Source organism: Lepidochelys olivacea (genome assembly GCF_965140295.1).
Source record: "Lepidochelys olivacea isolate rLepOli2 genome assembly, chromosome: 8".
In the NCBI taxonomy this organism is placed as follows: Eukaryota; Metazoa; Chordata; order Testudines; family Cheloniidae; genus Lepidochelys; species Lepidochelys olivacea.
In genome coordinates this window covers 32,771,248-32,785,770 of record NC_140418.1, presented here as the reverse complement: position 1 = coordinate 32,785,770, position 14,523 = coordinate 32,771,248, and the positions used below count along the sequence as shown (strand labels likewise).

At 39.2% G+C, this 14,523-nt stretch overlaps 1 protein-coding gene across 3 annotated transcripts in view; it reads right to left on the bottom strand.

The window, feature by feature from the left end:
• The window catches only part of RANBP17 (RAN binding protein 17), a 268,639-nt gene that overhangs the window by 109,716 nt on the left and 144,400 nt on the right, over window positions 1–14,523 (bottom strand). For all 3 annotated transcript variants that reach the window (XM_084636664.1, XM_084636665.1, XM_084636666.1), the window contains one exon: window positions 10,908–10,981. In XM_084636664.1, coding sequence (XP_084492790.1) covers window positions 10,908–10,981 — 74 coding nt within the window. The remainder of the gene's footprint in view (window positions 1–10,907; window positions 10,982–14,523) is intronic.

Here is a 14,523-nt window from a genome sequence, read left to right as displayed (position 1 = left end):
CTTATGTTTCTTCCCACTTTGGCCTATTGTTTTTGCTCAGTATGCTGCTGCATTTGGATGACGAAAAGTACGAATCATGCATGTAAAAGGTTGGCGACATATTGGTCAGTGCATAGTCCCGACAATTTCCATTTCTGTTTTTGGTCTATCGACACCACGCAACAGGAACGATGGACAATATTAATATGTAATATATCAAATTACATTTATGCCATAACAGCTCATAGGAAAAATCTGTAAAATCTGAACAGAAATATAACTAAGTGTACAGAACACCAAACCAATTTTATGATTTTCCAATATTTGAGGGAGAGAAGCCAAGGAACAACATAGGAGAGAAATTCAAGCTCTTCAAGAAGTCAAGCATTTGAGTCCAAGTGCTGGTGTCCTTTCTCTGTCTCTTAAGTGACTAACTGATAAAGATACTAAGTCAAAGAGCGTTAAAGCAACTGAGCAGTAAACTTCAAATGCATGACGGAAACAATTACGTTTAACAGGATTGCCAATCAGAGTCGACAGAAACTAACATAACAGACTAACAGAGATCACATTTTTAAAAGCAAATATACATGAAGTGGCAACAAAGAAATAACATAATATTTCCATATTTGGCATACCAAAACCAAAATACTGGGCTGTAAATGTTCTCAAAAAATGAAATAGTGCCATTAACATTGTTCCAGTGTTTATAAACTGGAAAAGAGACAACATCCAAATGGCAAGATTTACCATTATTCTGGTAACGCAAATACAGACATATTTATTATTAGTACCAGTATTAGATCCAGTACCAAGGGATCAGAATAACCAAACTCAGGCCTCTGAGTTTGTACCAGACAAGAGGATCTTGAGACTGCCTGTAAACCCTACTACCCGTGAGCCCTACTTTAATGATATTTTGTCTAAGGTAAAAACTGCTTCATTTTGTGGTTGGATCATATCAAAGATTATGCTTTTCTTAATGTAGTACCTTTGAAACTATTTGCCTTATTATTATTTTTAGGCTCCGTATTTAAAAAAAACTTGAATAATCGCCGCCCCCCTTCTCCTTCTCTTGCCTTGAATCCTAAGCAAAAATAAGTTACCATATATTTCATAAACATAGGTAAACATACAAACATCTTAATTAAAACTATTCTGACAAGTGAACACTTATTGTCAAAGTTTGTATAATTAGGGGTATCTATTAATGAAGAGGGGTAACGATGGTTGTAAAAGTATCTTTCCACTCAACCTTTCTGAACTATTCAACAATTTTCTACTGCCTTTCCTTCCCTTGATGATGCTCACCACGTCGTCTTAATACGTGAACCCAGAACTTTAAACCCACCCTGCTATTAGAGCTGTCCATGGTGCTGACTGCATGATGACTGCAGAAAAAAGAACTGTAGTAAACTTGGTGGCAGTATTGGAATGAATAAGATACCTCTGGAGGTTACTACTTCATTGGGAATGGGATGGGAACTCTAGAGAAAGGAGCATATGGGACAATTATGAAGAATCAGGAAAAGAATGAGGATGGGAAAAACCAAAGTGTACAGTGAATGTTGGAAAGGGGAGACTGAAGAACTGAGGCATAGGTGTGAGCAGGAAGAGAGTTGCAAGTCTACTTGGGTCACAGGGTGATGGTTTTTGCCTCCTCAAGTTATCATTGCTTGCATCCCTGTTATAAAACTACAAGCCTTGTATTATCGTTTGCTACCTTAAATGAAGAGGAGGAGGGTGGAAACCTGTATAAGTATTACAAAAATGGAGATGATGTGCAAATAAAATTATGATCTTGAAAGGCTATATATGCATGTTGTGACATTTATTTTTATGTGGATATGAATGATAAACAAACATTCAAAACGTTGAAGAAGGTTAACTATGGATGACATGAGCCAAATTTCAAAATAGCTGAACAACTCAAGTCACATAGTATAGGGATATTCTTAGTGACCAACTAAGTTTATTTTGGACACTTTTACACAAAATGATTTTTAAAATTCAAAGAGACAAAACCACCATTTAATATTTTAGGCTGAAAATTTCAAATATTGGATGCCCAATTCCCATTCAAATCACCTAAAAGTCTTTGGAAATCTCAGCCATAGTGTGCTATTTGTGTTTCAGTTAACAAGGAGGAAATGGGCAATATGCTAGCAACAGGGCTCTATATACGCATGTTTTAATTATTTCTTGCAGGTTATCATCTTTTACAGTTCAGAACTTCCTGTGGTACATGGACAAGGAGTGAATATATACTCTTCATTAGAGCTGGGTAAATGCAAATAGTTAAAAAATCACAAAATACCTTCACAAATAAAATCTTTGAGTTGTAGTTTGCTACGGTTCATGGGGTCATACTGGCTATTCACAAGCATCCAGGAAAATGCTGGGTATTTGGGAACATGTTCACAAATCCTGAATTTTCCATGAATGTTTGGTGCTTAGATAGTATGAAGACAAGCACCCTAGGAAAATATATATATGTGTACATGTACCCTGGATAGATAATTACTGGATTCATCCATACATTCACAGGAGATGTTTGTGATTAGTTATTCACTCATCTCATTTCAGTTATCCTACCAGGGAGCAGAAACAATACTATGCGACTCTGGTAACCAATCATGTAAAACAAATACCAGATAATATGAACGAACATTTTGTGAACCCAAAGACTACTAATTAATTACCACAACTATGTCACAAGTTTAAACATCATAATATTTGCAGAGATCAGGATGGGTTCACAAACAATATGCTAAACAAATTAATGTTTGAAATGAAGAATTTGACAAACTTTAATCCTTTTTTCATGAACCAGTTACCAATCACAACTGAATATGCCCAAGTCTGACTAAATAAAAGCTGAGAGTAGTTGAGTTTACATAGTTGTGTCACAAGAGTACATAAATCTATGAGTTTAGCTGTGATGTAAGATGCATAAAGCTGGAAGAACTTATTTTGAGACTAGGGCCCAGATTTTTAAAGTTAATTAGGTGTTGCTGCACTCAGCAGTGCAATGACTAATAGATTTAGGAGCCTAAGTCTCTACAAGCCTAAATCTCATTGGGATTTTGGCTCCTAAGTGTCTAAATCTCTCTTGAAAATGAGACTTAGGCAATGCAAAGCTGAGCACTGCACTGCCGAAATACATTTAAAAATCTGGGTCTTAGTGTTTTTCAAATGAAGATCAACTTTCTTGAGCACTAAGAAAGTTAGGTGAAGCTAAGCAAGGACAGTGGAAACGAAAAGGGCTTCCTTGTGAAATCCAAGGTTCTTGATGGGACACCTATACAATTATGGCTGATAATAGATACTTTCACTGCATGATTGGCCATATGAGTGTATAAAAACCTGTCCCTTAGAAAGTGATGTCCAGAAGTTCAAAAGAAGGTTGGTAATTACTTCCAATGGAAGGATAATGGAAGATCTACATTTGGCCATATGAATTGACAGAATTAACTGAAATGATGATCAGAATTTAGACAACCTCATTGTGGTGATCAACCTCAGAAAATAACTCAATTCTTTGAGGAATGGCTACTCAAGAGAACCTCTAACACATGAATTGAATATGGCTAAGATCACTTGGCAAACAATAGCTAGCTCATATCACCAGTGCTACTGGCAGGTATCAGATGCATGTAAAACAGCTTGTTCACCATAAACGTGACTAAAGAATTCATCAATTGATATTGCTGACCAATTCTGCATCATGAAGTTCATGCTACAGCAATCAAAAGGAGACATTTAAGACTATATGAATGAAGATGACCCAATGCTGATATTAAGAGCAGATGCAGCTAAGATAGTTTAGTAGAATATGTGTTAAAAACCAAGATAAGAGAAATGTGGTTCACTTCAGTCACAACTAAGGTCACATCAGACTTGAAGGAATGTTGCACATGGCAACCAGATACTAAGTTTGTCATAAGAACCAGCAAGCTACTACAAGAGGAGGTACAAGTCCTCTAATTAGTGGAATACAAAAATTCATTAATGTCATGAAGGATCACCACTTGTTTGACCACTGCATATCAAACCATTATATTCGTGTTCCCTATGTTCCTCCCACAGCATTTAAGTACAGAATATTTTTGTCACACATTATAAGTACCTTGACAACAACTTTCAAGACTCTAGTACTATAGATTAGATGCAAAAGTAGTTAACATGATCACAAGGGTATTCAATAGTTCTAATGTTAGATTGCAATGGTGAAGTATTACTTCAACATTACAAATGAATTTCTCTCACTTTCTGATATGAAAGACAGTGTTTGCCATTAAAGAGGAAGCATTATCCCTCTGAATAGCAAATAAGGGTGCTATGTCAGATAACACAGTGCATTAACAAAACAGCAACTGTCATGCCTTACATACCACCATACAAATGCACAGAAACACTGGCATTTTAAAGTCAATCACAGTGGTATTTATGAAGAACACAGTACTAAAAAAATAGTTATCACGAGTGTTAACATTTTCCTTACATAGAAAAAAAGGTGAGATCAATGGGTCTAGCCTGTGCAGAGAGTTAATGGCTTTCTAATCTACAGATTTGGGTTAAGACAGGGGTGGGGAACCTTTTTTCTACCAGGGGCCATTGACCGACAGAAAAAATCAACCCCGGGCCACACACAGCACTGCTGGGGGTAGAGTGGGGAGGGGTGGAGGGAGAGCTGGCGCTCGCGGTTCTAGCCCCATGGGGCTGGGGTGGAGGCTCGGGGCTTCCTCTAAGATTAACAACTTTCTAATTGCACAAAACTGAACACCCCTTCTCCAAGGCCCCACCCCCCACTTATTCCAGCCCCCCTCCCTCAGTCGCTTGCTCTCCCCCACCCTCACTCACTTTCACTGGGCTGGGGCAGGGGGTTGGAGTGCGAGTGGGGGTGAGGGCTCCAGCTGGGGTGGCAGGCTCCGGGGTGCAGCCAGAAATGAGGGGTTAAGGGTGCAGGAGGGAGCTCCGGGCTGGGGCAGGGGATTTGGGTGCGGGAGGGGGTGAGGGCTCTGGGGTGAGGCTGGGGATGAGGGGTATGGTGTACAGGACGGGGTTCCGGGCTGGGTCCAAGGGGTTTGGAGTGCAGGAACGGGCTCAGGGTTGTGGAAGGGGGGTGGGGTGAGGGCTCCGGGAGGGAGTTTGGGTGCGGGAGGGGGCTCAGGGCTGGGGCTTGGGTTGCAGGTGGGGATGCAGGGTGTGGGAGGAAGATAGGGTGCTGGAGGGGGTTCCGAATGTTCGGGGTACGGGCTCTGGCTGGGTGGCGCTTACTTCAGATGGCCCCCAGTTGGCGGTGCAGCTGGGCTAAGGCAGGCTCCCTGCCTCCATGCTACTCCCAGAAGTGGCTGACATGTTCGCCTCCTAGGAGCAGGGATGGTCAGGCAGCTCTGTGCAGTGCACGCTGCCCACGCCCACAGGCATCGCCACTGCAGTTCCCATTGGCTGTGGTTCCTGGCCAATGGGAGCCAGCGCTGGGGCAGCACACAGAGCTTCCCTGACTGGCCCTGCACCTAAGCTGCAGGGACATGTCGGCTACAGGAGCTGCATGCTAACTGGATATTTAACAGCCTGGCAACCCTAGCTTCCCCCAGCAGTGGGGCGAGCCAGAGCTTACGGCTCCAATCCCGTGGAGGGGCACCAAGGCTCAGGGTTTCCAGCCCATGGTGTGGAGGCTTTCCACAGGCTGGATGAAATAAAGATGTGGTCCAGATCAGGCCCCTGGGCCATAGGTTCCCCACCCCTGGGTTAAGGTATTGACTTGGCTCACAAGGGAAAGTGACTGGTAATCTCAGCATAGTCATGTGTCCATAGTATAAAACATGCAGACTATCTGGCACAGATGTCAGAATCTGCTCAGATTAGGCCTAGGAATAAAGCAACAGAAATATTGCCAGTCAGGACTGACCCATAATGTTTTATTTGCTGTGTCAGTATACTATGGACTCTAGTTCAGATTTACACTAAGCACACTATTGTTGATAAGTAGACAGTTTATTTTAATGGCTAGGGACATAAAAAGGTGTACAGAAAATAGATTTGTCATTTGATAATAGTATTTACTGCTTATTCTCCACATTAAGAAATAAATACTCCTTTTGTGATACCAAAATTATCTCCAGTGCAATCAATGAAAAATTCATAAACAAAGATACTATTTTCATACAAATGTAATAAACCATGAAGGAGGAGAAATGAGAAAAATACAGAACATGTAATCAAAAACTAGGATTGTTTTTTAAACTTTTTCAGAAGTGTTCCAGATGGCATTAAAATGCTAAGCATATACATAGGATTTCATTACTGCTTAGTTTACACTGGTTATGCAAAGACATACATGACAAAATTAAATGCATGTAGAACTTATCCTCTTACCTGTTAATTGATCTTCTGTGACTTGGTCATAGGGCACAAGACACAAAGTTTTCCTCTCATTGGTAGCAACAGAAGGAAAGACAGCCAATCATACTGAAGCATCTATACTTGATACAATGGACCCTCCTCTGATTCCTAGTTTTACTCCATTTTGAGCTCAAAGAATGAAGGTTAGACTGCCTAATTCCCTAGCCAGTGCTTCTTCCAGAAATTGCAGGACAAGTGTCCATTAAGGGTAGTATCTGTGCTGATTGACCAAGTCACAGGAAACATGTTCACAGGTAAGGGGAAAACTAATTTGTTTCCTGTGGCTTGTTCTGTTCAAAACAGATCAGAGTTCTTAATACAGTATCCTAATATACACTAGGTGGGTAGGAATACAGCATTCAGAAGCTAAAAGATGCTCCAATGCGGCAGAGGAAGGGGAATGAATGATGAAATACCCATAGTGACCTCTTTCACTTGTTTTCCTAAGAAAAGGTCTTCTCTGGGGAGGGCCATTCTAAGCACACTTCAGCCAAACACTGCTGCATTAGCTGATGCCTGTAATACTTAGAGAAGGTGTGCAGAAATTTGCCCAGGAATATACACTAGCAGGTAGAATGTATTTTTACCATGGCAGGACAGAACAAAACCTCAGCTCTGTTCACCTCCTGGAAACAATTTTTATTTATTTATTATTATTTATTCTTGGATCCCGCATAAGAATGCTAGGTGCTATATAGATAAGTGAACTCAACATGATCCCTGCCCCAATCACATTACAAATAATCAAGTCAAGGTAGAAACAGTTTATAAATAGGGTTGGAAGGATTACATTTTTATTGATAAATACCAATAAACATAGTTTTCACTGTATAAACACAAACTGACAAAAATATTTCCATAAATAATAGAAATTTACAGATGGGCAAAGTAAGAAAAATGCAGCTTGAGAACTTATTAGAGTTTGATTTAAGGATATTTACTTTGTATATTTTGACATGTGATGTTGACAATTTGTGTTAACAGTTATAAAGCTTTAACTTTTTGAATCTCAACATCTACTGTCATTAAATAATTATTGTCTTGACTCCACCATTGTCTGACCTACACAAAATTTCCCCAAATTGTGAAAATTTAAATTGATAAAAATAAAAAATTACTGCTTAAATTATTTCATGCAATTGTGAAAATTTAAATCAACAAACATTTTAAAAAATGCTTAAACAAACATCGATATTATCCATCAAAATGATTAAAAAACCACCCTGAATTCTGCCAAGCCTATTTACAGAGAAGGGGAAAGGAGAAAAAGATACAATACATGGACATGTTTCTGGGGTTTTTTTTATTAGGGGAACTATTATGATTTGTCCTCAAGACACACAGGATAGTTAGCAGATGAAAGGCCCTACTTCCCACAACACTCCTCTCTGCTGGCTCATCAGATTTGATACTCTCCCGCTCCCTGCACATGTGGGCAGAGAGTGGGTTTGGAAAACACAAAAATCCTGAGATTTTTGGACCTCGGTCAGCTGACTGATAGCTGATCTGGACACACAAGAAAAATAATATGTAGTATAGAATTGTGCAGGCCCCAGAACAAGTATTTTTCTGTTCATTCCCATTCCATTGACCTAGCTCATAGGGTTTCTTTAGAGAAACGTTAGATTTGATGGGTCGGACAGTTTTCTTAAAGCAAGTTAAAACAGCAGACTTTATCTTGGTGAAAGGAAGCCATTTAGGTCTTGTCTTCACTAGGAAATTAGGTCACGATAGAAAACGACCTGGAGAAGTCATGTTAACTTACAGAATGTTAAACACGTTTGTAGTCACTGTAGAAAAGAACAAGTTAGAACATAAGAACGGCCATACTGGTCAGACCAAAGGTCCATCTAGCAAAGAGTTCCACTGGTTGACCGTGCGTTGTGTGAAAAAATACTTCCTTTTGTTTGTTTTAATCAGATGTCTATTAATTTCATTTGGTGACCCCCCAGCTCTTGCATTATGAGAAGGAGTAAACAACACTTCCTTATTTACTTTCTCCACACCCGTCATGATTTTATAGACCTCTATCATATCCCCCCATTAGTCGTCTCTTTTCCAAGCTGAAAAGTCCCAGTCTTATTAATCTCTCCTTAAATGGCAGCCGTTCCATACCCCTAATCATTTTTGTTGCCCTTTTCTGAACCTTTTCCAATTCTAATATATCTTTTTTGAGATGGGGTGACCACATCTGCACACAGTATTCAAGATGTGGGTGTACCATGGATTTATATAGAGGCAATATGATATTTTCTGATTTATTATCTATCCCTTTCTTAATGATTCCCAACATTCTGTTCGCTTTTCTGACTGCCACTGCACATTGAGTGGATGTGTTCAGAGAACTATCTACAATGACTCCAAGATCTCTTTCTTAAGTGATAACAGCCAATTTAGACCCCATCATTTTATAGTTGGGATTATGTTTTCCAATATGCATTACTTTGCATTTATCAACACTGAATTTCATCTGCCATTTTGTTACTCAGTCACCCAGTTTTGTGAGATCCTTTTGTAGTTCTTTGCAGTCTGCCTGGGACTTAACTATTTTGAGCAATTTTGTATCATCTGCAAATTTTGCCACCTCACTGTTTATCCCATTTTCCAGATCATTTATGAATATATTGAATAGGACTGGGCCCAGTACAGCCCCCTGGGGGACACCACTATTTACCTCTCTCCGTTCTGAAAACTGACCATTTATTCCTACCCTTCATTTCCTATCTTTTAACCAGTTACCAATCCATGAGAGGACCTTCCCTCTCATCCCATGACAGCTTACTTTGCTTAAGAGCCTTTGCTGAGGGACCCTGTCAAAGGCTTTTTGAAAATCTAAGTACACTATATCCACTGGATCCCCCTTGTCCACATGCTTGTTGACTCCTTCAAAGAATTCTAGTAGATTGGTGAAGAACGATTTCCCTTTACAAAAAACATCTTGACTCTTCCCCAACAAATTATGTTCATCTATGTGTTTGACAATTTTGTTCTTTACTATAGTTTCAGCCAATTTGCCCAGTACTGATGTCAGGTTTACTGGCCTTTAATTGCCGGGATCACCTCTGGAGCCCTTTTTAAAAATTGTTGTCACATTAGCTATCCTCCAGTCATTTGGTACAGAAGCTGATTTAAATGATAGGTTACAGACTACAGTGAGTAGTTCTGCAATTTCACATTTGAGTTCCTACAGAACTCTTGGGTGAATATCATCTGGTCCTGTTGACTTATTACTGTTATATTTAGTATTGTATCAACCGGTTATAGTTAATCTTATGGTTCTAGTAGGGTGTTTTCCTAGCAATGACAATGCCCTATTGAAAACTATTTGTAAGTCTAAATAGACCAGATTTAGAGGAAGCCAATTGGGGAGGGATAGAAAGGAAAGGTGCCCTCTTCCTTTTCCATTCCCAGGAACACAGGGAGACCTTTAGAATCTGTGTTTTCCTGGCGGCCTTCACATTTTGGAGCAGATGTTCCTACTCCTCCCTGAGAAACTCTTTTGGCTTGCTTCAGGGGTTAAACCTCAGTTTCAGAGGCAACCCTGTCTGCCTCAGAAGGGAATCCATCGAGTCTTGATATAGGCAGAAAGACAGGGTAGAACTTGCAAAAGCTGGGGCTTGCTGGATGTGAGAAAAAGAAAAGTATGCCCCCAGGAAACCACAGAGAGTGCCTGAGAACAGGCATGAAGATATCTGATAATTTTTTAGAGGTATTCTTAGAGGGAGAATAAAAACATCTATTTGAACATTGTGATAGCAGGTAGAATTAATTTATTAAGGAAGTATCACAAGAGAGAGGGCTGGTGATTATAATCTTCCCTAGCTGCTTCACAAACCTTGGTCTTCCATGGTCTCATCCCTGTCTGAATCTATATTTTCTTAGGGGAGGGATTTTGCCCCATTCAGTGAGCTTCCAACTCTTTTCTTTTGAAAATTCTGGAGTGTGACTATAAGCAAGACATAGCACTCACTTCCCAGCATCTGTACTGTAATGTGGTGAGTATCAAACTGGGGAGATAAGGATGAGATGCCACCAAAGAGAGCGAAGTTACTTCAGTTTGGCTGATTGTCTTTCCTGGCTGTTACCAGTGTACATGTGAGAGGACTGCCCCGTATACAAGTGAGAGGAAAGCCCGGTGGCCTAGCAGGCTAAGCCACAGAGAAAAATGATATATGTGTGTGGAGCATGTGTACGCACCCACACTGAAGATCATAATGACCAATGGCAATATTTTCAAAAGAGTCTCAGTGGTCAAGGCTCCTCAATCCCATTTTCAAAAGCATTTTAGGCACCTAGGAGCTTAAGTCCCGTTGACAGGCAGCATTTAGGAGCCCAAAATGGCACCTAGGCTCTTTTGAAACTTTTACCCCATGTCTCAATTTTTAAAACTATTTATGAAAACACCTAGAATTATTCTCATTAAAATTCAACTGGGTATTTACAATTTAAACTTTGATTATGGATAAACATTAAAGACAAAACAAAAGAATGTATAGAATAGAACTCAAGCACAAACTCACATTTTTGCCATAAATGTTTCTAGAACATGGTTGTCATCTGTTATTCCTAAGACTTCAGACATTCGGGCATACACCTGAAAATAAACATTTCAACAGTAACACATTATAGACATTTACGAGTATCAAAAATGTTGTTATTTCAAAAATATATTAACCGTTCCACATTCTGTTTATGCAGCTAAAGGGTACAAGCATGAATGTGGGTTATTCTCTCAATCCATCTGGCCCTGGCTAAATCACATATATAGAGGACTCTCATCCTCCAAGGCAATGATTCAGGAATTTGGGGCTCACAGATTTTCACTCACCCCTGCTTAACCATATCCTCCCAAACAGAAATGGTAAATACTCAGTATAAGCATGCACTTACTCTGTGGTTTAGTGAGCAAACCACTTCCTCTCTTGGAGGTAATGGCACTTTATAAGCAGCCTCAATGGGGTGAAGCAAAGCAATACCTTCCACCACTCTCTAGCCTTAGCAGCATAGGTTTAAATGTTGCTCCTGCACCTTAGCTTACATTTGGTAAGTTGTTGCATTTTCACTGATGTAATCAGGTAGAACTAGGCATTCCCCATGTATCCAATTGTGGGCTTTCCCTTTCCTTCCAAATAACGTAAAGGTTTCAGAGTAACAGCCGTGTTATAGATTCATAGATTCCAAGGCCAGAAGGGACCATTGAGATCATCTGGTCTGACCTCCCGTGTAACACAGGTCACAGAACTTCCCCAAAATAATTCCTAGAGCAAATCTTTTAGAAAAACATCCAATCTTGATTTTAAAATTGCCACTGATGGCAAATCCACCACAACTAAGCTAAATAGGTTGAGCTCTTTGAGTCTCTCAGTATAAGGCATCCTGTTTTCTAATTCTTTAATCATTCTTGTGGCTCTTCTCTGAACTCTCTCCAATTGATCATCATCCTTCCTGAGCTGTGGGCACCAGAGCTGGTCACAATATTCCAGCTGTGGTCACACCGGTGCCAAATATAGAGGTAAAATAAACTCTCTAGTCCTACTCAAGACTGCCCTGTTTATACATCCCAAGATCGCATGAGCCCTTTGGCCACAGCATCACATTGGGAGCTTATGTTCAGCTGATTATCCATGTCCCCCAAATCCTTTTCAGGGTCACTGCTTCCCAGGATAGAGTCCCCCATACTATAAGTATGGCCTAGATTCTTTGTTCCTAGATGTATATATTTAATTTAGCCATATTAAAATGCATATTGTTTGCTTGTATTGTATGCTTACCAAGCATTCCAGATAGCTCTCAATCACTGACCTGTCCTCATCATTATTTACCACTCCCCCAATTTTGTTCCATCTGCAAACTCTGTCAGTGATGATATGGTTTCTTCCAGGTCATTGATAAAAATGTTAAATAGGATAGAGCCAAGAAACAATCCATGTGAAAAAAAACACCCTGATAATTATTATCTTTCTAACATAATTCTGTGGTACCCATCAACCGTAGTGCCAGAGCACTTATACAAAGTATTGTGTTTATTTGTGTCACTTATAGATTATTGTCCTTTTTGCTGTAAATACCCTTGTGTTTGCTAAGGGATAATTTGGCAGCCATTTTATCAAGAAATGGAAGGCAGACTAGGCTTCCTTGTCTGTCTTCTCCAGACCACTGTGACATTTCTTTTTATGATCAGATTGCCCCAGTGTTAGTCTGTATTCGCAAAAAGAAAAGGAGAACTTGTGGCACCTTAGAGACTAACCAATTTATTTGAGCATAAGCTTTAAGTGAGCTGTAGCTCACGAAAGCTTATGCTCAAATAAATTGGTTAGTCTCTAAGGTGCCACAAGTTCTCCTTTTCTTTTTACAAGTAACGTAAAGACATTGAGTTGTGTGATTTTCGATCACCCTTCATTCCAGGTCCAGGACATTGATTAACTCTCAAGTTTTCCTTATATTCTGCCATTTAGAGGGATCTGTTATTATGATGACTTATCAATCAGCAGGTCAAGTCAGATACAATAGCATTATGTCTCACAGTTAGCATTACTGCAAGTTCTTTACAAACTTTGGTGACATTTTTAGTGACCACGAAAGTAATTACTTAATGGAACTCTACTAGAATCTGAGAGAGAGGGAACAGGTACTTGGCAAAATTCTTCATGTTGTTCTGCCTGTGCACCTCATTTTGAGCTACAGCACCCTTGCTTTTCATTAAAGACCTGGGTCAAACACAACTCTACCACCTAGTGCATTTTAGTTCAGTCCTTAAGTATTCCTATTTTAACCCTAAATCCCACCAAAGAAAGGAGTACCAACTGTATGTAATTCTGCCATATTATGTGCTCAGGGCAAGTATGTATTAAGATCTAGGATTAGATCATCAAAGTCACAACACGTGTAACTGAAGCCACCCAACCATGAAAGGCTGGTGCCATCTAGCTGCCAATTTTATTCTGAAACGTTACTTATCACACTTATAAATTGCAATGAATTACAGATATTGAATACTTCTGGTAGGATATCATTCTTGTTTATACCCATTTCCACCGCTGCTAGTGATGCCACCCCATTAAGTCACTCTTAGGAAATGCCAGTATTTAACTCTATGATGGAGTAAGTAGATACGTTTTCATATCCTACATATTTCAAATTGGAATACAATAAAGTCGTGACAAAATACAATTTGTGCAATAACTGGAGATACCAGCAAGGATATATTTATTTCCAGTATATGTAAAAATGTCAACTTTTGATAGGACTATCATATAGTGACAAAATCTTTGGTGAACTAGACAATTGGAATACTAAAATTCTTTATTATAGACAGTACAATCCCTTCATATACCTTGAAAAAAGTACTGTTAAATATTTAAAGAACTATCATTTACAATACATACATATTTAATATTCAAAACACAGAGTCTGGTATTTGAACTGTAAATACTATGCCACTGAAACAAGTTATACTATCCAATTTTTGTGTGTGCAAAAGTTTAACCTCTGTATTTGTTTTCTACTTTTTTCACATCAAATCTTTTCACCAGAAAGGTTTGCATTCCTTACTAACATATACTGATATTCAGATGTTTTCCTTCTTGTGATAGGAAATACCAGCACAAGTGCTCACCTGCTATATTAGCATTGTGTTCTGTTGTCAAAGGAGGCTCTCACCACATCAGAGTTTACCAAATAAAATACTGGAACAGCAGTCAATGTTGACAAAGAGCAGTGCTTTAATCCACAATTATCCTTGTAACTCTTACTACTCCTTTTATCATCCATTAGCTTTGATTCCCATTATCCCATCAAGAACTGTGTCAACGCTTTTGTCCCTGAGGATTTTCTTCAACTACTAGGATCTGACAGCCAAGCTGGAGTGCTAAACAGGATCATTACCTCTTAAATCTACTTATCTGATCCACTGAATAGTAAATTGAAAAGCTCATTAACAGCAACAATCTGATTTGCTTTCACATGTGACAGGGTCATTTTAAGGCAGTGTATGAATACAGTGCTTGTTTTAAAGACTACTACACATTTTGTAAGATGACATAAATCTTTAGCAAATTTGCAAGTAGATAATCAAGTGGTTAAAACCCATCTTCAATAAACACTAGGTAATACAGATATAAAAAAGTGTTAGACAAC